Consider the following 21,036-nt stretch of genomic DNA (forward strand, 5'->3'; position numbering starts at 1 on the left):
TTGTGAAATATTTCTAATTTTGTGTGATGGTCTATTGGTGATGTTCTGTTTTTTTCCTCACATGCTAAAAGTTCCTGTAATATTTGTGTGTTCTTGAAGGCTTCTTGAAAAAAGTAAAAGATACCAATCTCTCTAGTTCATTTGGGCCATGTCATCCATACCAAAACCTACTCATTGTCAGTTTTAGAGCAAATGTGTGCAGGTGCCCAGAATACAAAATCTACCTAACGACAGATGGTTACCTAACATGTCAATACTCCTCAGCAGCGAAATCTCAACATTGCCTTAGCATTGACATCGGAACTACTTGATACTGCTTCCCACTCTTCATCTGCTGTGTTGGAACTTGGCCTGGCTCTGAATAGTACGAGTCATTAGCTGTCCCCTCATAGGATTGTTGGTACTTAGTAGTGTTTTAAAACAAATGTGACAAGTTTTAATCTGAAGATGATATGAAAGCAGTTTCCTTTAAATCTCTCAGATGATCTGTCCGCTTCAGGGATCCTCTTACCCCTCCTTTATTCAGAGCCCTCCAAGGACGACAGTATTTCCCAAGAACTTGCTTAGTAATTTCCTTTTGGAAGCTAATGGTGGTGATACCAGGGCTCATAGGAAATGAAATCAAGTTGTATGCAGATTAGGTGTGACACACTCCAGATTGTGTGCGGATAGCTCCACATGTGTTTTTGAGCAAACAAGTCTGTAATAAAATCACAAGCTAATCAATAGGAGACTTGTTTCCACCCTTTGCTGTTACAGATCTGCTTTGGTATGTTGCGTTTAAGTAAAGTTAATCCCTCACAATGGGTCAACAAATGTACTTCCAGTGATTAGATGGATGGAATGGTAGACTATCCCTATGGTTGGGCTGCTAAGGAAAGATCAAAGTCAGTGTCTGCTAGAAAGAAAATAACAAAAACTTTTTATCCTAGTTATCTAAGGTGAACTCAGCGTCTTTTACTTCTATTCATTTCCCTCCTGCATTAGTCAGGATTCTATAGGAAAACAACCAAGAGGGACATACAGATACAGATGTATATAGGTATAGATATAAGAAGTTTTATTTTAAGAATTGGCTCACAGTTACAGAAGTCTCACAAACTGCAGTCTGCAAGCTGGAGAACCAGGAAATCCAATGGTGTAATTCAATCCAAGTCCAAAGGCCTGAGATAGGGGAGCTAATGGGGTGACTAAGCACTGAAGACTTGAGAACCAGGGGCTGCTGACATAAGTTCCAGAAGTCAAAGGTTTGAGAACCAGAAGCTCCAAAGTCCAAGAGCAGGAGAAGATGGATGTGCAAGTGAGAGGGAGAGAGAGGGAGAGAGAGAGGGGGAGGGAGAGGGAGGGGGAGGGAAAGAGAGAGGGTAAGGGAAAGAGAGGAAGAGGGAGAGAGGGGGGAAGGGAGGGAGAGGGAGAGAGGGAGAGAGGGAGAGAGAGGGAGAGGGAGGGGGTAAGGGAGAGAGAGGAAGAGGGAGAGAGGGGGGAAGGGAGGGAGAGAGGGAGAGAGGGGGAGGGAGGGGAAGAGGGAGAGGGATAGAGATAGAGGGAGAGAGAACTGGCCTTTCCTGTGCCTTTTTGTTCTATTCAGGCCCTCAACAGATAGGATACTGCTTGCTCACACTGGGGAGAGTGATCTTTACTCAGTCTGCAGATTCAAATGCTGAGCTCTTCTGCAAATACCCACATGGACACACCCAGAAATAGTGTGATCAAGTTGACACATAAAGTTAACCATCACAGCTTCCAATGTATTTCAGTTAAGAGTTTTTATACTCTAAGGAAAACAACAGTGAGGCAGCCTAGAACATCTGTGTTCTATTTGGAGACTGAGTTGAGACCATATGACTGAGATGATTAGTAACTGCTCTATTCATACAGGGGCCAAACTAAAGCAATACTGTGACTCCTGAGGGAGTGTGGGGTCTGGTAGGGTCTTGTGTCCTTGTCATCCATTGCAGAACCCCATTCTGGCTTCCACACCTCCACCATTTACAAGGCACTGCCAGGCTCTGGACTTGGAGTAGAGGCTGAAACAGTCTGCCTCTGGAGCTTACAGGGCATCTCAGAGGCTCTCTTAAAGCTACGATGTCCTGGTTGCAGTAGCAAGGGAAATACGTATCTTGAAAAGCAGATCCGCAGGGCCCACGCTCACCAGAATCTCTCAAAGTATAGACGACTTGCACCAGAGTCTGTGGGCTGCCTCTTGGAATGTTTGAGGAGTACCACAAACCCCTACTTAACCACAGCCCAAGTCATACAAATCACATCATGAATAGCACCTCTAGTTAGTACTCAACCACACACACACAGACACCAACACACACATTATATTTCTGGTCTCTCAGTGACCTAAGGGAGATGTGTCATGTCCACGATCACACCAAGCTGGTCTCTTTTGTCACCAACTTCAGAATATTAGAGTGAGTGCATGTTTGCCTTCCCTTGGAGATCACTAGAACACAGTTAGTAGCTAGAATGCTTATGTCCTTTTTGCCTTTTAAAGTTCAAGGTGCTAAAAAGTGGAGTTCAGGGGGGCATGGACTCTCAACCTTCCAAAGACTATTTTTATAGTAGTGGAAACATGATCAAACATAGATGAAAATAAAAGAGTCAACTATATAGATACCTGGTTAGTTTCAGTCGCTAAATGTTTTAAAAGGAAAACAGTTTTCTTCTTCCCACTAGGAAAAACTGGTGAAGGGTAGTAGAATGAGCTACCCCAAAATAAACCTCTTTGGTATCTTTTTTTCTTACTTGCTGTGATTTCATTTATTATTTTTATATTGAGTATATATAATAAATGCACAGAGTACAGCTTGATGAATTTTAACATGTGTATACACTCATGTAACCATCACCCATCAAGATACCAGTCTAATTTTTTTCCTTCACCTTTTTCATCCCTCCAATCCCCTCCCCTTTTGTAACCATTAGACTGTTCTGTGTTTATGAGTCTATTTCAATTTTACCTGTTCCTTTTTTTTTTCAGATTCCACATGTAAGTGAAATACAGTATTTGTCTTTCTCTGACTTATTTCACTGAGCATAATACCCTCTAGGCCCATCCATGTTGTCACAAATGGCAAGATAATGGCTGAGTAATATTTTATTGTATATATGTACCACCTTTTCTTTAATCCATTCACCTGTTAATGGACATTTAGGTTGTTTCCATAGTTTGGCTATTGTAAATAATGCTGCAATAAACATAGGAATGCTTATATCTTTTTGGAATCATTGTTTTCTTCAGGTAAGTTTCTAGAAGTGGAATTGCTGGGTCATATGGGATTTCTAACTTTAGTTTTTGAGAAACCTCCATGCTTCTTTCCATAGGGGCTGCACTAATTTGCAGTCCCATTAGCAGTGTAGGAGGGTTCCCTTTCTCCACATCCTCTCAAACACTTGTTATTTCTTATCTTTTGGCTATTAGCCATTCTGACTGGTGTGAGGTGCTATCTCATTGTGGTTTTGATTTGCATTTCCCTGATGATTAGTGATGTTGAGCATCTTTTCATGTATCTGTATGTCTTCTGTATTGGCCATCTGTATGTCTTCTTTGGAAAAATGTCTATTTAGGTGTTCTAGTCATTTTTAAATTGGATTTTTTTTGATGTTAAGCTCTATGAGTTCTTTATGTATTTTGGTATTAGCCCCTTATTGGATTTATCATTTGCAAATATATTCTCCCATACAGTAGGTTGACTTTTTGTTCTGATGGTGTCCTTTGCTGTGCAGAAACTTTTTAATTTGATGAAGTCCCACTTGTTCATTTTTGTTTTTCTGTTTCCCTTGTCTGGGGGTACATATCCAGAAACATCACTAATGCTGATGTTCAGGAGTTTACTGACTGTGTTTTCTTCTAGGAGTTTTATGGTTTCAGGTCTTATATTTAGGTCTTTAATCCCTTTTGAATTAATTTTTGTGTATAGTGTGAGAGAGCAGTCCAGTTTCGTTCTTTCACATGTAGCTGTCCAGTTTTCCCAACACCACTTATTGAAGAGACTGACTTTACCTTATTGTATATTCTTGCCTCCTTTCTCACAGATTAATTGACCATATAAATGTGGGTTTACTTTGGGGCTCTCTATTCTGTTTCTTTAATCTATGGGTCTCATCTTCTGCCAGTACCATACTGTTTTGATTGCTGTAGCTTTGTAGTATAGTTTGAAATCAGGGAATGTGATACTCCCACTTTGGTCATCTTAGGATTGCCTGGGTTATTTATTCATTTATTTTTTTTGTGGTTCCATACAAACTTTTAGGGTTATTTGCTCTAGTTCAGTGAAAAAATGTCATTGGTATTGTGATATGGATGTACTGAATCTATAGATTGCTTTGGGCAATATGGCCATTTTAACAATATTAATTTTTCATTTCCATGAGCATGGAATGGCTTTCTGTTCATTTGTTTTCTTCAGTTTCTTTCATCAGTGTCTTACAGTTTCCAGAGTGCAGATCTTGGTTAGGATTATTCCTAGGTATTTTATTCTTTTGAGCACAATTGTAAGTGGACTTGTTTTCTTGATTTCTCTACTAGTTCATTATTGATATATAGAAATGCAACAAATTTCTGTATTGATTTTGTATCCTGCAACTCTTCTGAATCCATTTATTCTAATAGTTTTTTGGCAGAATCTTAAGGGTTTTCTATGTATAGTATCATGTCATCTAAAAATAGTGACAGTTTTACTTCATACCAGTTTGGAAGCCTTTTATTTCTTTTTCTTGCTGAGTGCAGTGACTAGGACTTCCAGTACTATGTTGAATAAAAGTGATGAGAGTGAGCATCCTTGTCTTGCTCCTAATCTTGGAGGAAAAGTTTTCAGCTTTTCACTACTGAGTATGTTAGCTGTGAAATGTCATATATAGCCTTTATTATGTTGAGGTTTATTTCCTCTATATCCATTTTGTTGAGACTTTTTAATCATGAATGGATGCTCAATTTTGTCAAATGTTTTTTCAGCATCTATTGAGATGATCACATGGTTTTTATCCATTCTTTTGTTAATGTGGTATATCATATTGATTAGTTTGCTGATATTGGGGACCATCCTTGCATTTCTGGAATAAATCACACTTTTTTGTGGTCAATGATCCTTTTAATGTATTTTTTAATTGGGTTTGGTAATATTTTTGTTGAGTTTTATATCTGTTTTCAGCAGAGATATTGGTCTGTAATTTTTTGTGTGTGGTGTTTTTGTTTGGTTTTGGTATAGAGGTGATGCTGGCCTCATGGAATGAATTTGGAGGCTTTCCTTACTCTTCAGTTTTTGGAATAGTTTGAGAAGGATAGATATTAACTATTCTTTACATGTTTGGCAGTATTCTCCTGTGAAGCCATCTAGTCCTGGACTTTTGTTTGTTGGGAGTTTTTTAAAATTACTGTTTCAATTTCACTACTGGTAATCTGTTCAGATTTCCTGTTTCTTCTGGTTCAGTCATGCGAGATTGCATGTTTCTAGGAATTTATCCATTTTTTTCTAGGTCATACAATTTGTTGGCATATAATTTTTCATAGTAATATCTTTTAACTGTTTGTATTTCTGTTGTGTCTGTTGTAATTTCTTTTCATTTCTGATTTTGAGTCTTTTTCTTGAAGAGTCCAGGTAAAGATTTATTGATTTTGATATCTTTTCAGAGAACCAGCTCTTAGTTTCATTGATCTTTTGTATTACTTGTCTCCATTTTGCTTATTTCTGCTTTGATCTTTATTATTTCCTTCCTTCTACTAACTTTGAGCTTCATTGTTCTTTTTCTAGTTCCTTTAGGTGTAGGGTTTGATTGTTTTAGATTTTTCTTGGTTCTTGAGGTAGGCCTGTAATACCATAACCTTCCCTCTTAGAACTGCTTTTGCTGCATCTCAAAGATTTTGCATTGTTGTGTTTCAATTTTCATTATTCTTGAAGTATTTTTTGATTTCCTCTTTAGTTTCTTCCCTGACCCCCATTGGTTGTTTAGCAGTAAGCTGTTTCACCTCCATGTATTTGTTTTTTCTACTTTTCCCCCTGTAATTGATTGGTTTCATACTGTTACGGTTGGAAAAGATGCTTGGAATGATTTCAGTCTCCCTAAACTTATTAAGACTTGTTTTCTGGCCTAACATGTCACCTATCCTAGAGAACGTTCTGTGTGCACTTGAAAAGAATGAGAATTCTGCTCTTTTTGGATATAATGTTCTGTATGTATCTATTAGGTACATTTGGTCTAATGTGTCATTAAAAGCCATTGTTTCCTTATTGATATTCTGTCTGGATCATCTGTCCTTGGTGTAAATGAGGTTTTAAAGTCTCCTATTAATGTATTACTTCAATCTCTCCCTTCATGTATGTTAATACTTTCTCTCTGGGTGCTCCTCTGTTGGGTATGTAGGAATTTACAATTGTTGTATCTTCTTGCTGGTTTGAGCCCTTAATCATTATATAATGTCCTTATCTGTTACAGACTATTTTGTCTGATGTAAATGCTGCTACTCCAGCTTTTTTTTCTTTCATCCTACTTGCACGGAATATCTTTTTTCATCCCTTCAGTTTCAGTCTGTCTGTGTCTTTAGGTCTGAAGTGAAACTCTTGTAGGCAGCATATAAATGGGTCTTGTTTTTTTATCTACTTAGTCACACTATGTCTTTCAATTGGAGCATCTAGACAATTTACACTTATTGATAGGTATGTACTTATTGCCAGTTTGTTAAACTTTCTGGCTTTTAATTTTTCTGTGATCCTTTCTTCTCTTAATCTCTTCCCTTGTGCATGATGACTTCTTTCAGTGTTAAGGTTGGATTCTTTTCTCTTTATTTTTTGTTATCTATTGTAGAATTTTGGTTTGGGGTTACCATGTAGCTTATATATGATGTCTTATGTATATAGCAGTCTATGTTAAATTGATAGTCACTTAAGTTTGAATAATCATTGAATGCATTTTAACTCTCCCTTCTCATGTTTAATGTATGTCTTCTTTAACACCTTTTATTTAGTCATTCCCTTAATTTTTAGAAGTAGTTGATTTTACTACTTTGTCTTTTAATGTTCATACTAGCTTTTACCTAATTGCTGTTTGTTTTTACCAGTGAAATTTCTTCTTTTCAAAATTTTCTTGCTTCTAGTTATGGCCTTTTTCTGCTTAAGGAAGTCCCTTTAACATTTCTTTTAAGGCTGGTTTAGTGGCGGTGTATTCCTTTAACCTGTATTCATCTGAGAGGAGCTTTCTCCTTCAATTCTGAATGATAACCTTGCTAGTTAGAGTATTCTTGGTTGTAGGTCTTTCTCTTTCAGCCCTTTGAATGTATCATGCCACTCCTTTCTGGCCTGTAGAGTTTCTGCTAAAAAATCATCTGATAGCATTTCCTGGTAGGTAATTCATTGCTTTTCCTTGCTGCTTTTAAGATTGTCTTTGTTCTTTGACATTTAACTATTATGTATAGTTACCTCCTTGGATTCATCTTTTTTGGGGCTCTCTGCTTCCTGGACCCTGGGTGCCTATTTCCTTCCCTAGGTTAAAGAAGTTTCAGCTATTATTTTTTCACCCCTTTCTCTCTTTCTTCTCATTTTGGGCTACTCTAATGGAATATTAGGACATTTGATATTGTCCCAGAGCTCCCTTAACCTATCCTCATTTCCTTTTTTTTTTTTTTTTTCCTGCTTTTCAGCTTGAGTGCTTTTCATTGCTTGGTCTTCAAAGTTGCTGTTCCCTTGCATCTTCTAGTCTGCTGTTGATTCCCTTCAGTGTATTTTTTATTTCATTATTGTGTTCTTCATCTCTGATTGTTTCTTTTTATATTTTCTATTGCTTTGTTGACGTCTTCCTTGAGCTCATCCATTCTTTTGGTGAGCATCTTTACAAACATTGCTCTGTACTCTTTATCAAGTAAATTGGTTACATTTCATTTAGTTTTATTCTGAAGGTTTGTTTTTGGAGCATATTCTTCTGTCTCCTCATTTTCTGTGCTTGATTTTATGACTTAGTTGAAAGGGTTGCCTCTTCCACTCTTGAAGGATTGGCCTTGTGTAGGAATGTCCTGCTGGTAGACTGCATGTGCCTGATGGTTTGGTTGGCTGACAGGAGGCCTGGTGGGTGTGGACTAGGGTGTTCCAGTGCCAGGGATTCTCAGGTGTGGGCCAGGGTTCTCCTGTGTGGTTGCCAGGAGGCAGGGTGGCTGATGTTGAAGAGGCCCACACAGTCCAGGGAGTTGGTGGGTGGGCAAAGGGCTGGTGCCTCTGTGGTCAGGTGACTGGGGATATAAGCAGCAGTGACAGGTATAACTTAAAATGGCTTGCCCTGGACTTCTTTCCCCCTTCCTGCAGGCCAGGAATGAATGGCAAGGACAGAGCCCATTAACCAGCCTGGATCCCTGGATAACATGTGGCCCTGCTTACTTACCTTTGAACTGAATTGGAGAAAATCTCTCTTGTTTGAGCCACATGGTTTTGGATCTCATGGTCATAGCAGCTTACTCTGTACCTATCGAGCACAGCTACAGGTATATCCTTCTTTTCCTGATAAGCCCCACCAAGAACTTTTTCCTGCCCTTCTTTATTAAGGCAAGTACAAAGCCAAATTAATGTAATTCAGTAATTTATTTTACATAAAACAATTTTCAAAGAATACATTTAAAAACCATCTAGACACTGATTTATTGCATTACAAAAAATTGAGAGGCACAATTGAAGTATTCAAATAAATTGGAGGGGTGGAGGTGGAGACTTAAGATCACTATCCCCGGTGTTCCTTAGTCACTTAAAGGCTCTGGGTATTAGAGTCTTTACCATGAGGCAGTAGTGCACTTATTTAGTAGGAATAAATCACATAAAATATGTACTTTTATACAGAAAGCGTTACTGTATTGTCACTTTCAATTATTTATAAAAACTTCATTTTGAATTGCACAAAAGTTCTCTTTAAAATTGATAACTCCCAGAAGGCAGGGCTGTCTAAATAATTCATTACAAATAATTAGGTTTCCATTTCTTCACAGATTAAAAAAAAAACGACCTATGAAGAATTACATTACTCAAATGGAACATTTAAAATTTTTTCATAGGAAAATAGGTTTACACATGTCTCTAGTCAACTAAATTAATTTTCTCCCTACTTTAAATCACAGAATGTCCAAAGTTTTAAATCAAAGTACCTATACCACAGTATAATGTGAAAGTGTTTACATTAATTCATTTTGTGTATTGTTCTCCTATAGTATCAAATTATCAAAAAGGCACATGGGTACATTCTTCAGGAAAGTTTTGGTCTTTTGTTTTAAAAAAAAAGTCACACATTTATAAGCAGTGATTTCAATCAAGTTTAAAAACAAAAATGCTAAACAGATTTGTTTCCCAATCTAGGTGATACAGAATCCAGGACGTTTTTGCAGGCACTTCACTTTCCATAGAATTTCTTGTTCAGCAGGTATATTAGAAGGTTAACATTCACTTTAACCTTATCAAACATTTTCATTACAGCTACTCCTTCATACTGCATCTGAAGTAAATCCTGAAATTGCAGGGAATGTCATTAAATCTAAAATTTGACATTTGTACATTTAAAAACATCCAGAAGAACTTGTTGTAAAAATAGGATTCAATTGACCTTATGACCTAAGTGGCGGTATCTAAATGTCAGTGTACATTAGAAACACCTAAAGACAGATGCTAGTTAAAATGCAGATTGCTAGGCCCACCCCTGGGAATTTCTGATTTTGTTGTGGAGGGGGACAAGAATTTTCATTTTAACAAGTTCCCATGTGAGGTCTGAGTGCCATAATTTGAGAATCACTTACCTAGATGAAAGAAAATAGTTTTTAATGTTAATAAGGACTGTATGAGAAAAGCATCAAGTTAATATCAAATGTATAATTATAACTTTTAATTGAAAAATACAAAATATCCACTAGCAAAATGGGGTGTATCCTTGGAACAGCAGTGTTTTCTAAAGTGGAGTAAGACAATTTATTGAGGAGCAAAAAAAGAATATTAGAACTCTTATTTTTTCTCATTTCCTAAACATATAAATTTTATATATATTTTATAAAATACATTTTGAGTACAGTGGTAGCAGTATGTATACTTCATAAATAACTGTGTACAGATAGGGGGAGATGAACATGCTATTTACTAGTGAAGTTGTGTGATTGAAATTTGGAGACTACTGTACAAAAGCCATTCATTCTTTCTGATCTAGATGACCTCTGTTCCTGTTGAGAACAAGCCCTCTTTCTCAAGTCAGCCTATCATTCTGTATCATTGGCACCATATAAAAAAGGAAATCAACTCTCTTGCTAAAATTAATAACTAGGTTACGCCAGTCATATGTATGAGACTAAGCGGTAACATTTCACAGTAACACAGGACAGGGGGTCTTTCGCAAATAGAAGATACTCCTGAACTGTCCTAGAGTACTCCCCAGGACTCATTTTCCTGTTTCTAGCTCTGGAAACTTCTTGGTTCTAAATGATAATGCCTTGTGTCCATATTAAGCAAGGCCACCTGCAGAAGTTGGAGTCAGCTTTGAGAGAACTTTGGCTCTTGCCAGCTTCCTCCTCCACTTCCTCAATTACCTCTAACTGCACTCAACAGTTTTAAACTCCTACATTATTTAGATAAGCTTCTGGGATGGAAATTCCATAGAGAATTGAAGTTCTTTCATCAAGAGTGCTTTTACCTATTAAAGTGTGATGGAGATTCACTTTTCCTTTGAGAAATGCAACATCTGTTCATCAAAATTGGGGTGGCTGGGTCAAATAGGTAAAGGGAAGAAAGAGGCACAAAATCTCATTCATAATATAAATTAGTTACAGGGATGAAAGTACAGCATGGAGAATATGGGCCATTGGGCATATGAGATCAAGGTATTTGCAAAATACTTCATAAGCAACCCTTGTCTTGTTAGGATCAACTGGAATCCTGTGAGAGAGGCAGGAGCAGAAAGATGAAAAGCTCAGACCCCAGCTGCCTCTTTGAATAATGAGCTCTTTGAACCTCAGATTTTCATCTGGCAAAGGAAGAGTGCCAACCCTGCAGCCCTTGATAAACACTGGCCATTATTTGTATAAAGAGAACATCTTCATGTAAGTCATATCCTCCTGTTATATCTATATAGCTATAGGATATAATTAGGATATTATCTTTAGGAACTGAGGGAAGAGTGGGCTGGAGTAGACCTAGAAACTAGTAATGTTAGAAAGGATCTCCCTTAGTGCTTTTAGAAACTTCTGTCCTGCTTTGAGTGCTTGACTTAAAGTGAAGACCTGGCCATCACGTTTCTCATCTGTAATTCACCTAATGATGTAATTGAAAGCCGTAAGTATAAAAAGAAGTTTGACTTTATATCTGACAGCTGTTATAAGTGGAGCTGGCTCCTTGGGCATTCAGTCTGTGCAGGATCCCATGATCAAAACAGCTCTGCACTTAGTTTAATGCTTTGCCGTCATTATCCTGAAATTCTTAATCATTCTGAATAAGGGGCTCTGTGTTTTCATTTTCCACCAAACCCTGCCAATTATATAGCTGGTCCTAATGATGTTAATGTCTTTAAAAATCCAGAGCATATTAGTCACCTGCATACAGCTGAGGAGTAACATTTCACAATCAATTATGTGTATAAATGAATGGTATGAATAGCTAATCCTCCTGCATAGTGAATCCTTTACAAAGAGCAAGTGAAGCTTGGTATTTGTACCAGTGTCCAAAGGAAGTCTCATGGGATTCCTGAGGGCTCTCTAAACAGATATCTCCTGGTCACCTGGGATTCATCTGTCAAGGTGATATTGATTGGTCTTGGGTCATTTCCTTCTTGGCAATCGTGTGATGTGTCTCTGCCACTGCTAGAGGAATCACTAACCAAGCACATTCTTTACTCTTCCCAAAGTTATCTAAATGTTACATAAAGTAACTCAAGGCTTGCAGTTATGTTGTTAGATGGATAGATTTAGTGACATTTAAAATAAGTTAGAAAACAATACTGTTTACTCAAGTATACTTATCAATCTTTAATCTTTAGTTTTCTCTCTGCACTCTAATTTACTCTATTATTTCAACGTCCTTATCAGACCAGTTTAGCTCCCACTTTTCTTGTTAAGCTAAGCTACAAGGATACTAGAAGGAAAAGAAGGGCTTTAGTATCTGCTCCCAGGGAGGGGAGGTAATTTCAGGGCTCTCAGCCATGGGCTGAGGAGGTGGTGAGCCTAGATCTTACCTTGCTACCCCGTGGCTCATCAAGAGGATTCATGCAGATACATGCAGAATACCCGGTATCCATTTTACAAGTAGTTTGGGGCCAGGTGTTATTTCCATTAAAAAATTCTTATACTAAATGGAAGAATTCAATTACTTCTCTACATTGATCCTGGGCTAAGGACTAAGAAGTTGGGAGTAGATGAACTTAAACATTTGGTTGCATCGCCCTTTTTTGTAGTTCATAAACTGGATTTCTTAGTTTTGGTTCAAGTCTATTTGGCATAAATGTGGTTCTTATGAGAAAATAGCTATTGGGATTACAAACACCATTTTTCTATTTATACATAACTTATTTTACACAACTTTTTAAAATTCTTGTGATACCAAACATTTAACAAGTAGATTTAAGGAAATGATGTAAAAGCAATTTGAGAAAGGAGAAAGAAGAAATGAGATTAGCAAAGTTCCAGTCCTGGTATATGCAGTCTTAGAAAGAAATGCAAATTCCTAATAAGAGGAAATGTTCCAGCCTTTAGTTAATAGCTCTAAATACTTTTATGTTATTTTTTATAAGCTTCAAAATGGTACCATAGCTTAGAAAAACTGATGGCTCTACTTTACCTTCTAAAAGCATTTGAAATTCTAGTAATTTGAGAAATCAAAGCTTTTAAGAAATCATCAATGCTTAAAAAGATAATAGTGGCAAATCAGGCTTGCATTGGTGTTCTGTTAAATTTGGCTGCTGTCATTGAAGAGTGTAAGCCAGGGGAGCCATAAACGTCCCACAGTATATAACTCACCCCTAGTTTGCAGAAATCCCAGCTTACCTGAATATTGAGCTGCACCTTTTCCATCTCAACACCCAGGAATTTTGACCTGACATCGAAGATGCCCACATCTTCAGTAGATATGATGTCAAATATAACATTTTTAAACCTAGAAAAGAAAGGGACATTCATACATGTGGAATTGTAAATATATGCTTAAAGCTAAAACAAATTAACCGAATCCTAAATTCTTATTGCTAGGGGAACTGTCTACTGGGAAAATCCTAAGGAAGTCATCCAAAACCTCTAATCATCTTTTGCCTGCTCTACTCCCTAAAGCTAGGTTGCTGGCTTTGGCTGAGATCTATAGCTGGGAGTACTGAAGTACGGGCTTTATTATAAAAGAAATGTAAACATGGTCCTTGCTTTGAAAGAGTGTAACATGTAGCTGCAAATAGACAAGATTCACAGAACATGAGAAGTAAATATTCATTCACACTGCTGACAGACCAGTTGAGTGTTCCAGATGAAGTCTTTTGTAGAAACTTTAAAGAAGCAGCAGCATTTTGTTAGACTCAAGTCAGTGTACTTCGGAGGTTTGAAAGGATAATTGGAAAAGAAGTTAGGTCTTCACGGCAGGAGTCAGAGAGGACAGTAGCTTGTCTGGCTTCCTCCAAAGGACAGTGGGGCATGAGGCTCAAGGTCCCTTTAAAATGGAGAACCCTCTGGCACCCTTGTGGGGTCACAGAGGACAGCTTTCATTTTCTCCTCCACCTCAAACACACACCAACAGCACACGGCTGGGGTGGCTCTGCCACAGATGCTGGCACTTCCGGAACTATTAGAAAGGTACTATTCTGCCATTGTAAATACCCTCATCTACCAACACCAGAGGACAGTCTTTCATTCTCAGTGCTATGCCGCAGTTCCTGTGGTGGGAAAGGGAAGCCGGCAAGTCCAAATGCGCTGGACAAGCTATGGGAAGCGCAGTCACTCAATCAGCACTGCACACAACCCAGAGTGCCAGGTGCTCAAGGCCTGATGGGAGGACTAGAGGTTACAAAGCCGGGTTCCTCCCCGCCATCTGGAATCAAGGGTAAGCCGTGATCGACCAAGTGAAGCACCCAAAGGCCGCAGGAAACCACCGATAGGTGAGTCAGGTTTTTCCGGGAGGATTAGAGTGTGTGTGGGCTCATTGCCGATCCCAGGTCACACTTACTGGTTTGTCTGAAGATCGTCTATCCCCAGCAGGACACCCTTCTCGTGCAGCCTTGCCGCGGTGTACCTCACCGGCTTCGCTCTCTTTGCCCCTTTGGGCTCTCCTTTTCCATCTAGTTTAATTGATCTCCGAGAATTTCTGACAAAGAACAACAAGCCATGTGCCTTCACGATGGTTTCTGCTGGTGCAAGAATCACGTCCAGGGTGCACACCACTGTTTGTACCTGGTCCCCAGTGCACTGGACATGCAACTTTTTATTTTGTGACAGTGAGTGACAATGTTCCCCATACAGTAAAACCTCACTGCTGAAGTGGAAGGGAAAGCTATTTACAAAATAACTGAAATTTAACTTACAGACTAATTATTTTTCATGAAACGGGTACTCTATTTTCTTAGGCATATTGAACTAAGTGGCTACCGTAAATCACTCTGCAAGTGTCTTTGCTGTAACAACATGAACTGTGTACTCCTAACTAAAGGTATTACTAGGACCACTTTAATTTATTTAACAAATACTATGTGGCCAGTACTGTTCTAACCACTTTGTAAGTAATACCTCACATTTACAAAATTATTGTTTCTGTAGTGTTTTGAAATAAATTCCTCTCTTATGTATTATTTCATTTAGGTCTCATAACTATACTTGTGAGGGGGGCACTCCTAATCCCACTTTAAAGATGAGAAAATTGAGTCTCCAAAGAAGGTCTTTGGTTCAAGACCACACATTGTAAGAGACTCAGAAGCAAATCCAGCTCATCTGACTGCAGAGCTTGTAAAATGCCTTCAAGTAGTTGTAATAAATATGTAAAGAAAACCCCTGACAAGCTTATTTCTACTGAATAGTAGTTTGATCAACTCCTTCCTCCCAGGAATAGAGTAAAAGTAATTTACAGGCCATAAGCAAATGAATTAAAATTCAGAACTAATGAGGCCCAAATAAATGAGGTTTACATTTGGTTATTTCCCTTCATCAAATCTTCTATGACTCATGCAATTGCTTTTTACATACAGCATCATTTCCTACTGCCAGTTTGACTCCAAGGATTACATGAAAATATTGTATTACAAATTTAGATGGGTAATTAAAGTTTGATTACTATTGATCTTAGTCTAATGATAAGAATAATTATGAGCAAAGAATACATGGTTATATTTTATATAAAAAATCTATAATAGGTATGCTAACGGAATAGAGAACTGCCAAATTTTGTCTTTTTTATCTATAATGATTTTTTAAAAATCACTAAGCAATTTAAAATCATTAAGTCACACAGTACAATTAGCAAATAACTGGCATTATCTAACATTATCAAGTATATAAAGTACTGTTTATTGTAAACATTCCAAAAATAAGAGTAGCTTTTATTTATTTATTTTTTATGATAGTATTTAAAAGACCCCTTTGACTAAAAAAGACAAAGGGAATAATGAAAGTGTATCCCCCAGTCTTAAAGCTACTTGCTTAAAAGACAACAGGGTAAACTACCTTAACTCCAATGCTGATGGGAAATTTAAATGTTTCTAAATTCATTCCTGACTTCTTAATTCACAATGTCAAGTCATAAAATTGAGATTATACTTTTTGGTTATAAAATAAAACAAAGTTTGCCGCCAAATCCAACCCACCAGCCCAGAATTGTAAAAGAATTGATGCCCTATATAAATCATGATATCACAAATGAATATATGGCTTTAACTTACCTTCTTTTTAAGTTGTCTAAACAAGTCTTTATGTAGGTGTCATAATAATTAACTTGCTCTTCATAAAATGCTGCCTTCTCATTAAGTGCATTCAGGGTTTGCTGAAGTTTTGCCAATTCAGCTTTTCGAAGCTTTCGATAGATTCTTTGGTTTCGAATATCCTGAAAGAGCAAGGAAAAGTGATGATGGGAGATTTAAGCAGAAGTTTGTGCTGCAATATTGCCAATTTGGGACAAGAAGAATATCAAGTATTGAATCTTTTTTTTGTGACTGTTCACTTGTAGTTTATCTCAGTTGCTCTGTTTTAATCTCTCAATACCTAGTGTCCCCTTTCTTTCTTACTTGAGAAATAGCAAGTGTCCCTATTTTACTTTAAGAAAGTTGCTAAGGTTTATTTATTTTTTCTTGATAAAAGCAAAGAAACCATTTCAGAATAATTATACAATTAATTTAAGGGAAAGTAATATTTTAAAAGAGGTACAAGGAAGACTTTAGGAGACAAGCAGTTTCTTCAGAATATTTTGAACATTCCACTTTGAAAAACACACTGAAAAGGTTTACATGTAATGACTGCATCCACTTTAGAAATAAGTACAATTTACTTTTTAATATGGGAAATACTTCTCAAGGTTTACAAAAACAAGTGGGCTGTGAAGAGTGGCTGAAAAGATTCAACACTGATAATGACCGCTTGGATTTACATAGAGTTTCCAGAACATAAAGTTGTCCAAACTTCTGACAGCCTACAAGAGCTATCCTATATTTAAACTTATAGATATAATATTTTAAAAAATTCTAATTGGTAAATTATGAAAATGTTTCATTTATGAAAATGGTGCCTGTTTAATATTATTTTTCCTTTGTGGACAAATTAAAAATCATTACCCAAGGAACCCAAAGACAGAGACAAAGAGATATACATTCCCTTCTTAAGTAAAAATTCTTCATAAAATGGAATCTTTTGGTGGGTGCCTTTATGATAGCTTTTCCTTTTTTGAAGGCAGTGTCAGTATCCTTACTACATAGTCCCAAAGAGAAACATTTTCCACCTGAGAGCTAGAGAAAGAAATGCTACTTCCCTTGATTCACTCAGGCGGGAAGGAATATGCCTGCTGCCAGAAATAAGTGACTATAACTTTCCATGGGAGCATCAAACAGCGTGTATTTCCCTTCCCAAAGGTAAGAATTTTTTTTTTCCTGCTCTCTTTCCTGCCCTTAACCTCCAGACCCACTTTAATTTGCATTTTTGGATAAAAAGGATGAAATGTCCTTTTAACACAAATGTTAATACTTCCTTATCCTTAGCAAACAGATCTCAGCCATTTCCTGTGATGTTTCCTTGCACTAATTTGAGGCCCATTCCTCAGGAAGTTTCTCAACTGTAAAAATATAGGATGAGAAACAAAGTAACCTTTAAGTCTGAACTGCATTTAGGCCAAACTGCTAAGAGGCAAATTCTCAGGGACACAAAGTTACCATCTCAGTGGCAGGTCCCAAGAACAACTGGGCTATATGACAACTAAGAACTCAAGAGAAAACTCTCTGAGAAGTATCATTTAAAATGCTTAAAGGTATAGACATAACTTGTTATTATATTTCCTTAGCATTTATTTCTGGTACCTGTCAACTCTCCTCATGACTTGGGGGACTTGTGATTATTCTGTACTGAAAGTCACCAACTGTTTTGAAACCATTAAAATTCTGTAATACTGACCATGTAATATACAACTATGAATCCCTCAGTCACCTCACAGAGTGCCCAGCATGTGACCAATGATTAGCAAATATCTGTTAAGTGAAGAAGAAAGAATATTATTTCCAAAAACCTTGGCAATCTCATTGAGAATGTCTTGGTATTTATTTTTAGATGACACGTGTCCAGTCTGTTCCAAAGTCCGAAGATTCCTCTGGATTTTCCTCTTCTTCTGCTCAAGGGGCAGCTGTGCATCTTCAACCATAGACTTGCTATGCTTCATTCCTTCTGGAGTCCTGGAATCTATAATTGCACGGCTCGCCATGTCTTTTGCATGATCTATTTCCTGAAAAGGGAATAAATATGGCTGTGAGAACCCTGAACAGCCAAAATCCAACTAAACTCTCACTTAACAGCCACTTCACACACCACTCTCAAAATACCAATTTGAGAAACCCTCAGGGTTTCTTTGAACTAAAGGGAATAAGAATATTGTAGTATATAGTAAGTTTCCAAATAAATGATGAATAAATGAATGAATGAATACGATCTGGATAGTCTGTTAAAAAAAAAACAATAAGAAGAGACCGGTAATCTTCCCACTTCATTGTACTGGACCACTGAAACAATAAAGTCTAAGGATGCAAATGTTATTAGACACATGACGGACAGTCAACATTATGGACACAGGAAGAGCTAACCTGGTCAGCAGTGAACAGCAATGGTGGCAGTAGCCAGTATCATTGAGCACTTATTATGTGCCAGACACTATTCTACCCACTTAATATGTCTTAACTGATTCATTCCTGTCTGTGAAGTGGGAACATTATTGTTATTCCCATTTTACAGTTTGGGAAACTAAGGCACAGAACTCTTTCTAAGTGCCTAGAGTTAGCACAGCTAGGAGGTGCAGAGGGATACTTGATCTTGAAGTCTGCATTCTTAGTGATCATGCTATATTTGGGGAAAAATGAAATATCCTATAAGGACTAAAATTCTGAATTAGTAGGATATTGTTAAAAAAATTCACACATTAACAAGACATTGGATAACTGGAAGCTTTATTTTATGTTTTTTATGAAAAACTGTGACATAATTTCTTGGCAACCAATGAAATTAAGAATGAGTCAGAAATTATGTGTAGCTCTGCTAAGAAGTAACTAATTTGATTTTGTTCACTTTAGGGAGCAGTAATTATTGGTTCTGAAGCAATAACATCGAGATTAACTTAATTCAGAATGATTTAATGATGCATTTTAAGAGATATTCATAAGTTTAATCTAAGATTATTATGCAACTTTACTTTCACCAGGAAAATGGTGCTCAGATACCATGGACTGAAGATATTTCCTTCTGAAGCATTTGGAAAATAGTTTTAATATATGACACTTCTTCATTTCTTCAAGTTAGCAAATACATAAAATATGAAAGGTATTTTTCTACATCTTGCCAACCAGAACTCTCTCTTAAATGATTTATTCACCATCTACTGTATGATAAAGTTTATGTTGAATATTCAGAGTCTTTGAAAGCCTAGAACTATCTGCCTAGTCTAGGATAAAATTATAATCAGCATAAATTTGGTGTGTATTTTCTGTTTCATTCCCACTAATATTTCATATGGATTTTCTATATGGCTGAATTCAGTGGGTCAGAGCAATGGGTAGAATTCCTTACTTCCAAATCATGTCAGATACAGTTTTTCTGTGATAACAGTAAACATTTGACATAAAGATTTGTTAATAAAATCAACTCGTATCCATGGTACTTGTTATTTTACACTCAAGGACCAGTTACCTGTTGTGTAGTTGCTGGTGTCTCTAAGATTTCTGTCAACGTGTTCCCTGGCTGGTTCCGGATCACATCAATTATCAGCTTTTTGGTCCTTACAAAACCAAGAAAGAAGAGACAGATTTTCAGGGAGCAGTTCTGATGCACAAAAACCTGCTTCTCCTGAGGGAGTGCACAAACACATACAAAAATGAGGCTTCAAAGATAATCCTTTAAAATAAAACAGCCTTGCAGAAATTCACCATGTCTGCTCTCAGGCTCCTGAAAGTTTGTGAATGCTTGATAATCGAAGTCTGGGTTTTATGTGTTTGATGTTTTAAGGATTATGCTGTCAGTAACACGGGCACAAGTATGTCACAAGATTCCTTATCTAAACACCTTGTCTTCTTTTTAGACTGAGACTATTTTTTGGATGAGCAGGAGGTGCAAGTGCTGCCGATATGGCTGCTACCTTACAGGGTGTGGGATGGTTTCCAGACTTTAACAACTGAAACTTCTGAGCCTATTTAATACATGTAAGCCTTTAGGAGTCAGTCCAACTGTTACCTTTCTGCTCTGAGAAAGATATGAAACAGCCTGAAGGGCAGTGGAGGAGCAATGCCACGTGGGCTGTGGAGCGTTCGGCGGCTGCTGACACAGAAGCTGTGCAAATGGGTGTGCAAGGACCTCAGGTCTGGTGGCAGAACTAACCAATTGGCTTGGGTCCTTGTCTGCAGGTGGTAGAGATGAGAAGAGCTGCTCAACGAAAAGGGAAGAGCTGGAAGCTCCTCTGGAAGAACTGAAATTGTATGTTTTCTCATATGAATTCTTTAGGGTAATTGGCCACCTGTTCCTAATTAAACATCAAGTTATGTAACTGTGTAGAAAGACTAACATAGAAGGCAAATGGTCAAGTCTGTTCACTTTACATAAGTGGGAACAGTATTATTGGATATAGCTTCCCTTCCAGCAAAAGGAAATATAAACAGAAGTTGCCTTAAATTATAAAAAGATCTAATCAGCATCCGAAGTTTCACTTTCCTAGCGGCCCCTATTGTTGCATTTAACATCAGTTCTTTCAAAGGTACTATTACATGATGTCACTGGATGATGAATTTCTTCCTCAACTATAGTAGGAAATGTTCACACAGCATGAAAATCGGAAAACGAAAACAACATTATTCACGTTTTGAAGCACTGGGCCAAATGGCAGGAAACCCTCAAAGTTAATTCCAAATATATTATTTTTGAAAATAGGATAAAATCCAATAAATCATCTGTAAACTTTTTTTTTTCTCATTTCTTATTTATTGTAAGTCTGTATGAGAAGAATGATCACAACCATTTCCTCTGCCCCATAACCCTTCACAGCTGGGGATTTACAGGCTGTCTGGGAATGCGCAAACCCTCCACGGGGAGTCAAAGGTGGGCTCAGGGCTAATTACAGCCGCGTGGGAGACAGGCGGCACTGCTCCGAGGCGGCGGGGGCTGAGAGCCAAGCACCATCTCCTCCCCATGCAACTCCCTCCTCAATCATCACTATAAATGTATGAAACACAAACATCGACCTAAAAATAAAAGCTTTAGGTGATTTAAAAAATATAAACACAGTGACTGTTTCTAATTTGACATAATATTCTAGGAACTAGTTATGATATATGTTTCCAGGAAACTTGCAGCTTGTCTCTTAAGCTATCTGGTGGCCAGAATGACTGGGGTTGTTC

At 37.5% G+C, this 21,036-nt stretch overlaps 1 protein-coding gene across 2 annotated transcripts in view; it reads right to left on the reverse strand.

Annotated features, from left to right (window-relative positions):
- Window positions 1-8,551: 8,551 nt before the first annotated feature.
- Window positions 8,552-21,036, reverse strand: part of IQGAP2 (IQ motif containing GTPase activating protein 2) — a 265,034-nt gene continuing 252,549 nt past the window's right edge. For both annotated transcript variants that reach the window (XM_017640236.3, XM_073234963.1), the window contains 6 exons: window positions 19,340-19,427; window positions 17,676-17,888; window positions 15,850-16,010; window positions 14,148-14,285; window positions 12,989-13,097; window positions 8,552-9,480 (listed from right to left, as the gene is read on the reverse strand). In XM_017640236.3, the coding sequence (XP_017495725.3) occupies window positions 9,367-9,480; window positions 12,989-13,097; window positions 14,148-14,285; window positions 15,850-16,010; window positions 17,676-17,888; window positions 19,340-19,427 (823 nt within the window). In that variant the 3' untranslated portion in view covers window positions 8,552-9,366. The remainder of the gene's footprint in view (window positions 9,481-12,988; window positions 13,098-14,147; window positions 14,286-15,849; window positions 16,011-17,675; window positions 17,889-19,339; window positions 19,428-21,036) is intronic.

Source organism: Manis javanica, chromosome 1, assembly GCF_040802235.1.
Source record: "Manis javanica isolate MJ-LG chromosome 1, MJ_LKY, whole genome shotgun sequence".
NCBI lineage: Eukaryota > Metazoa > Chordata > Mammalia > Pholidota > Manidae > Manis > Manis javanica.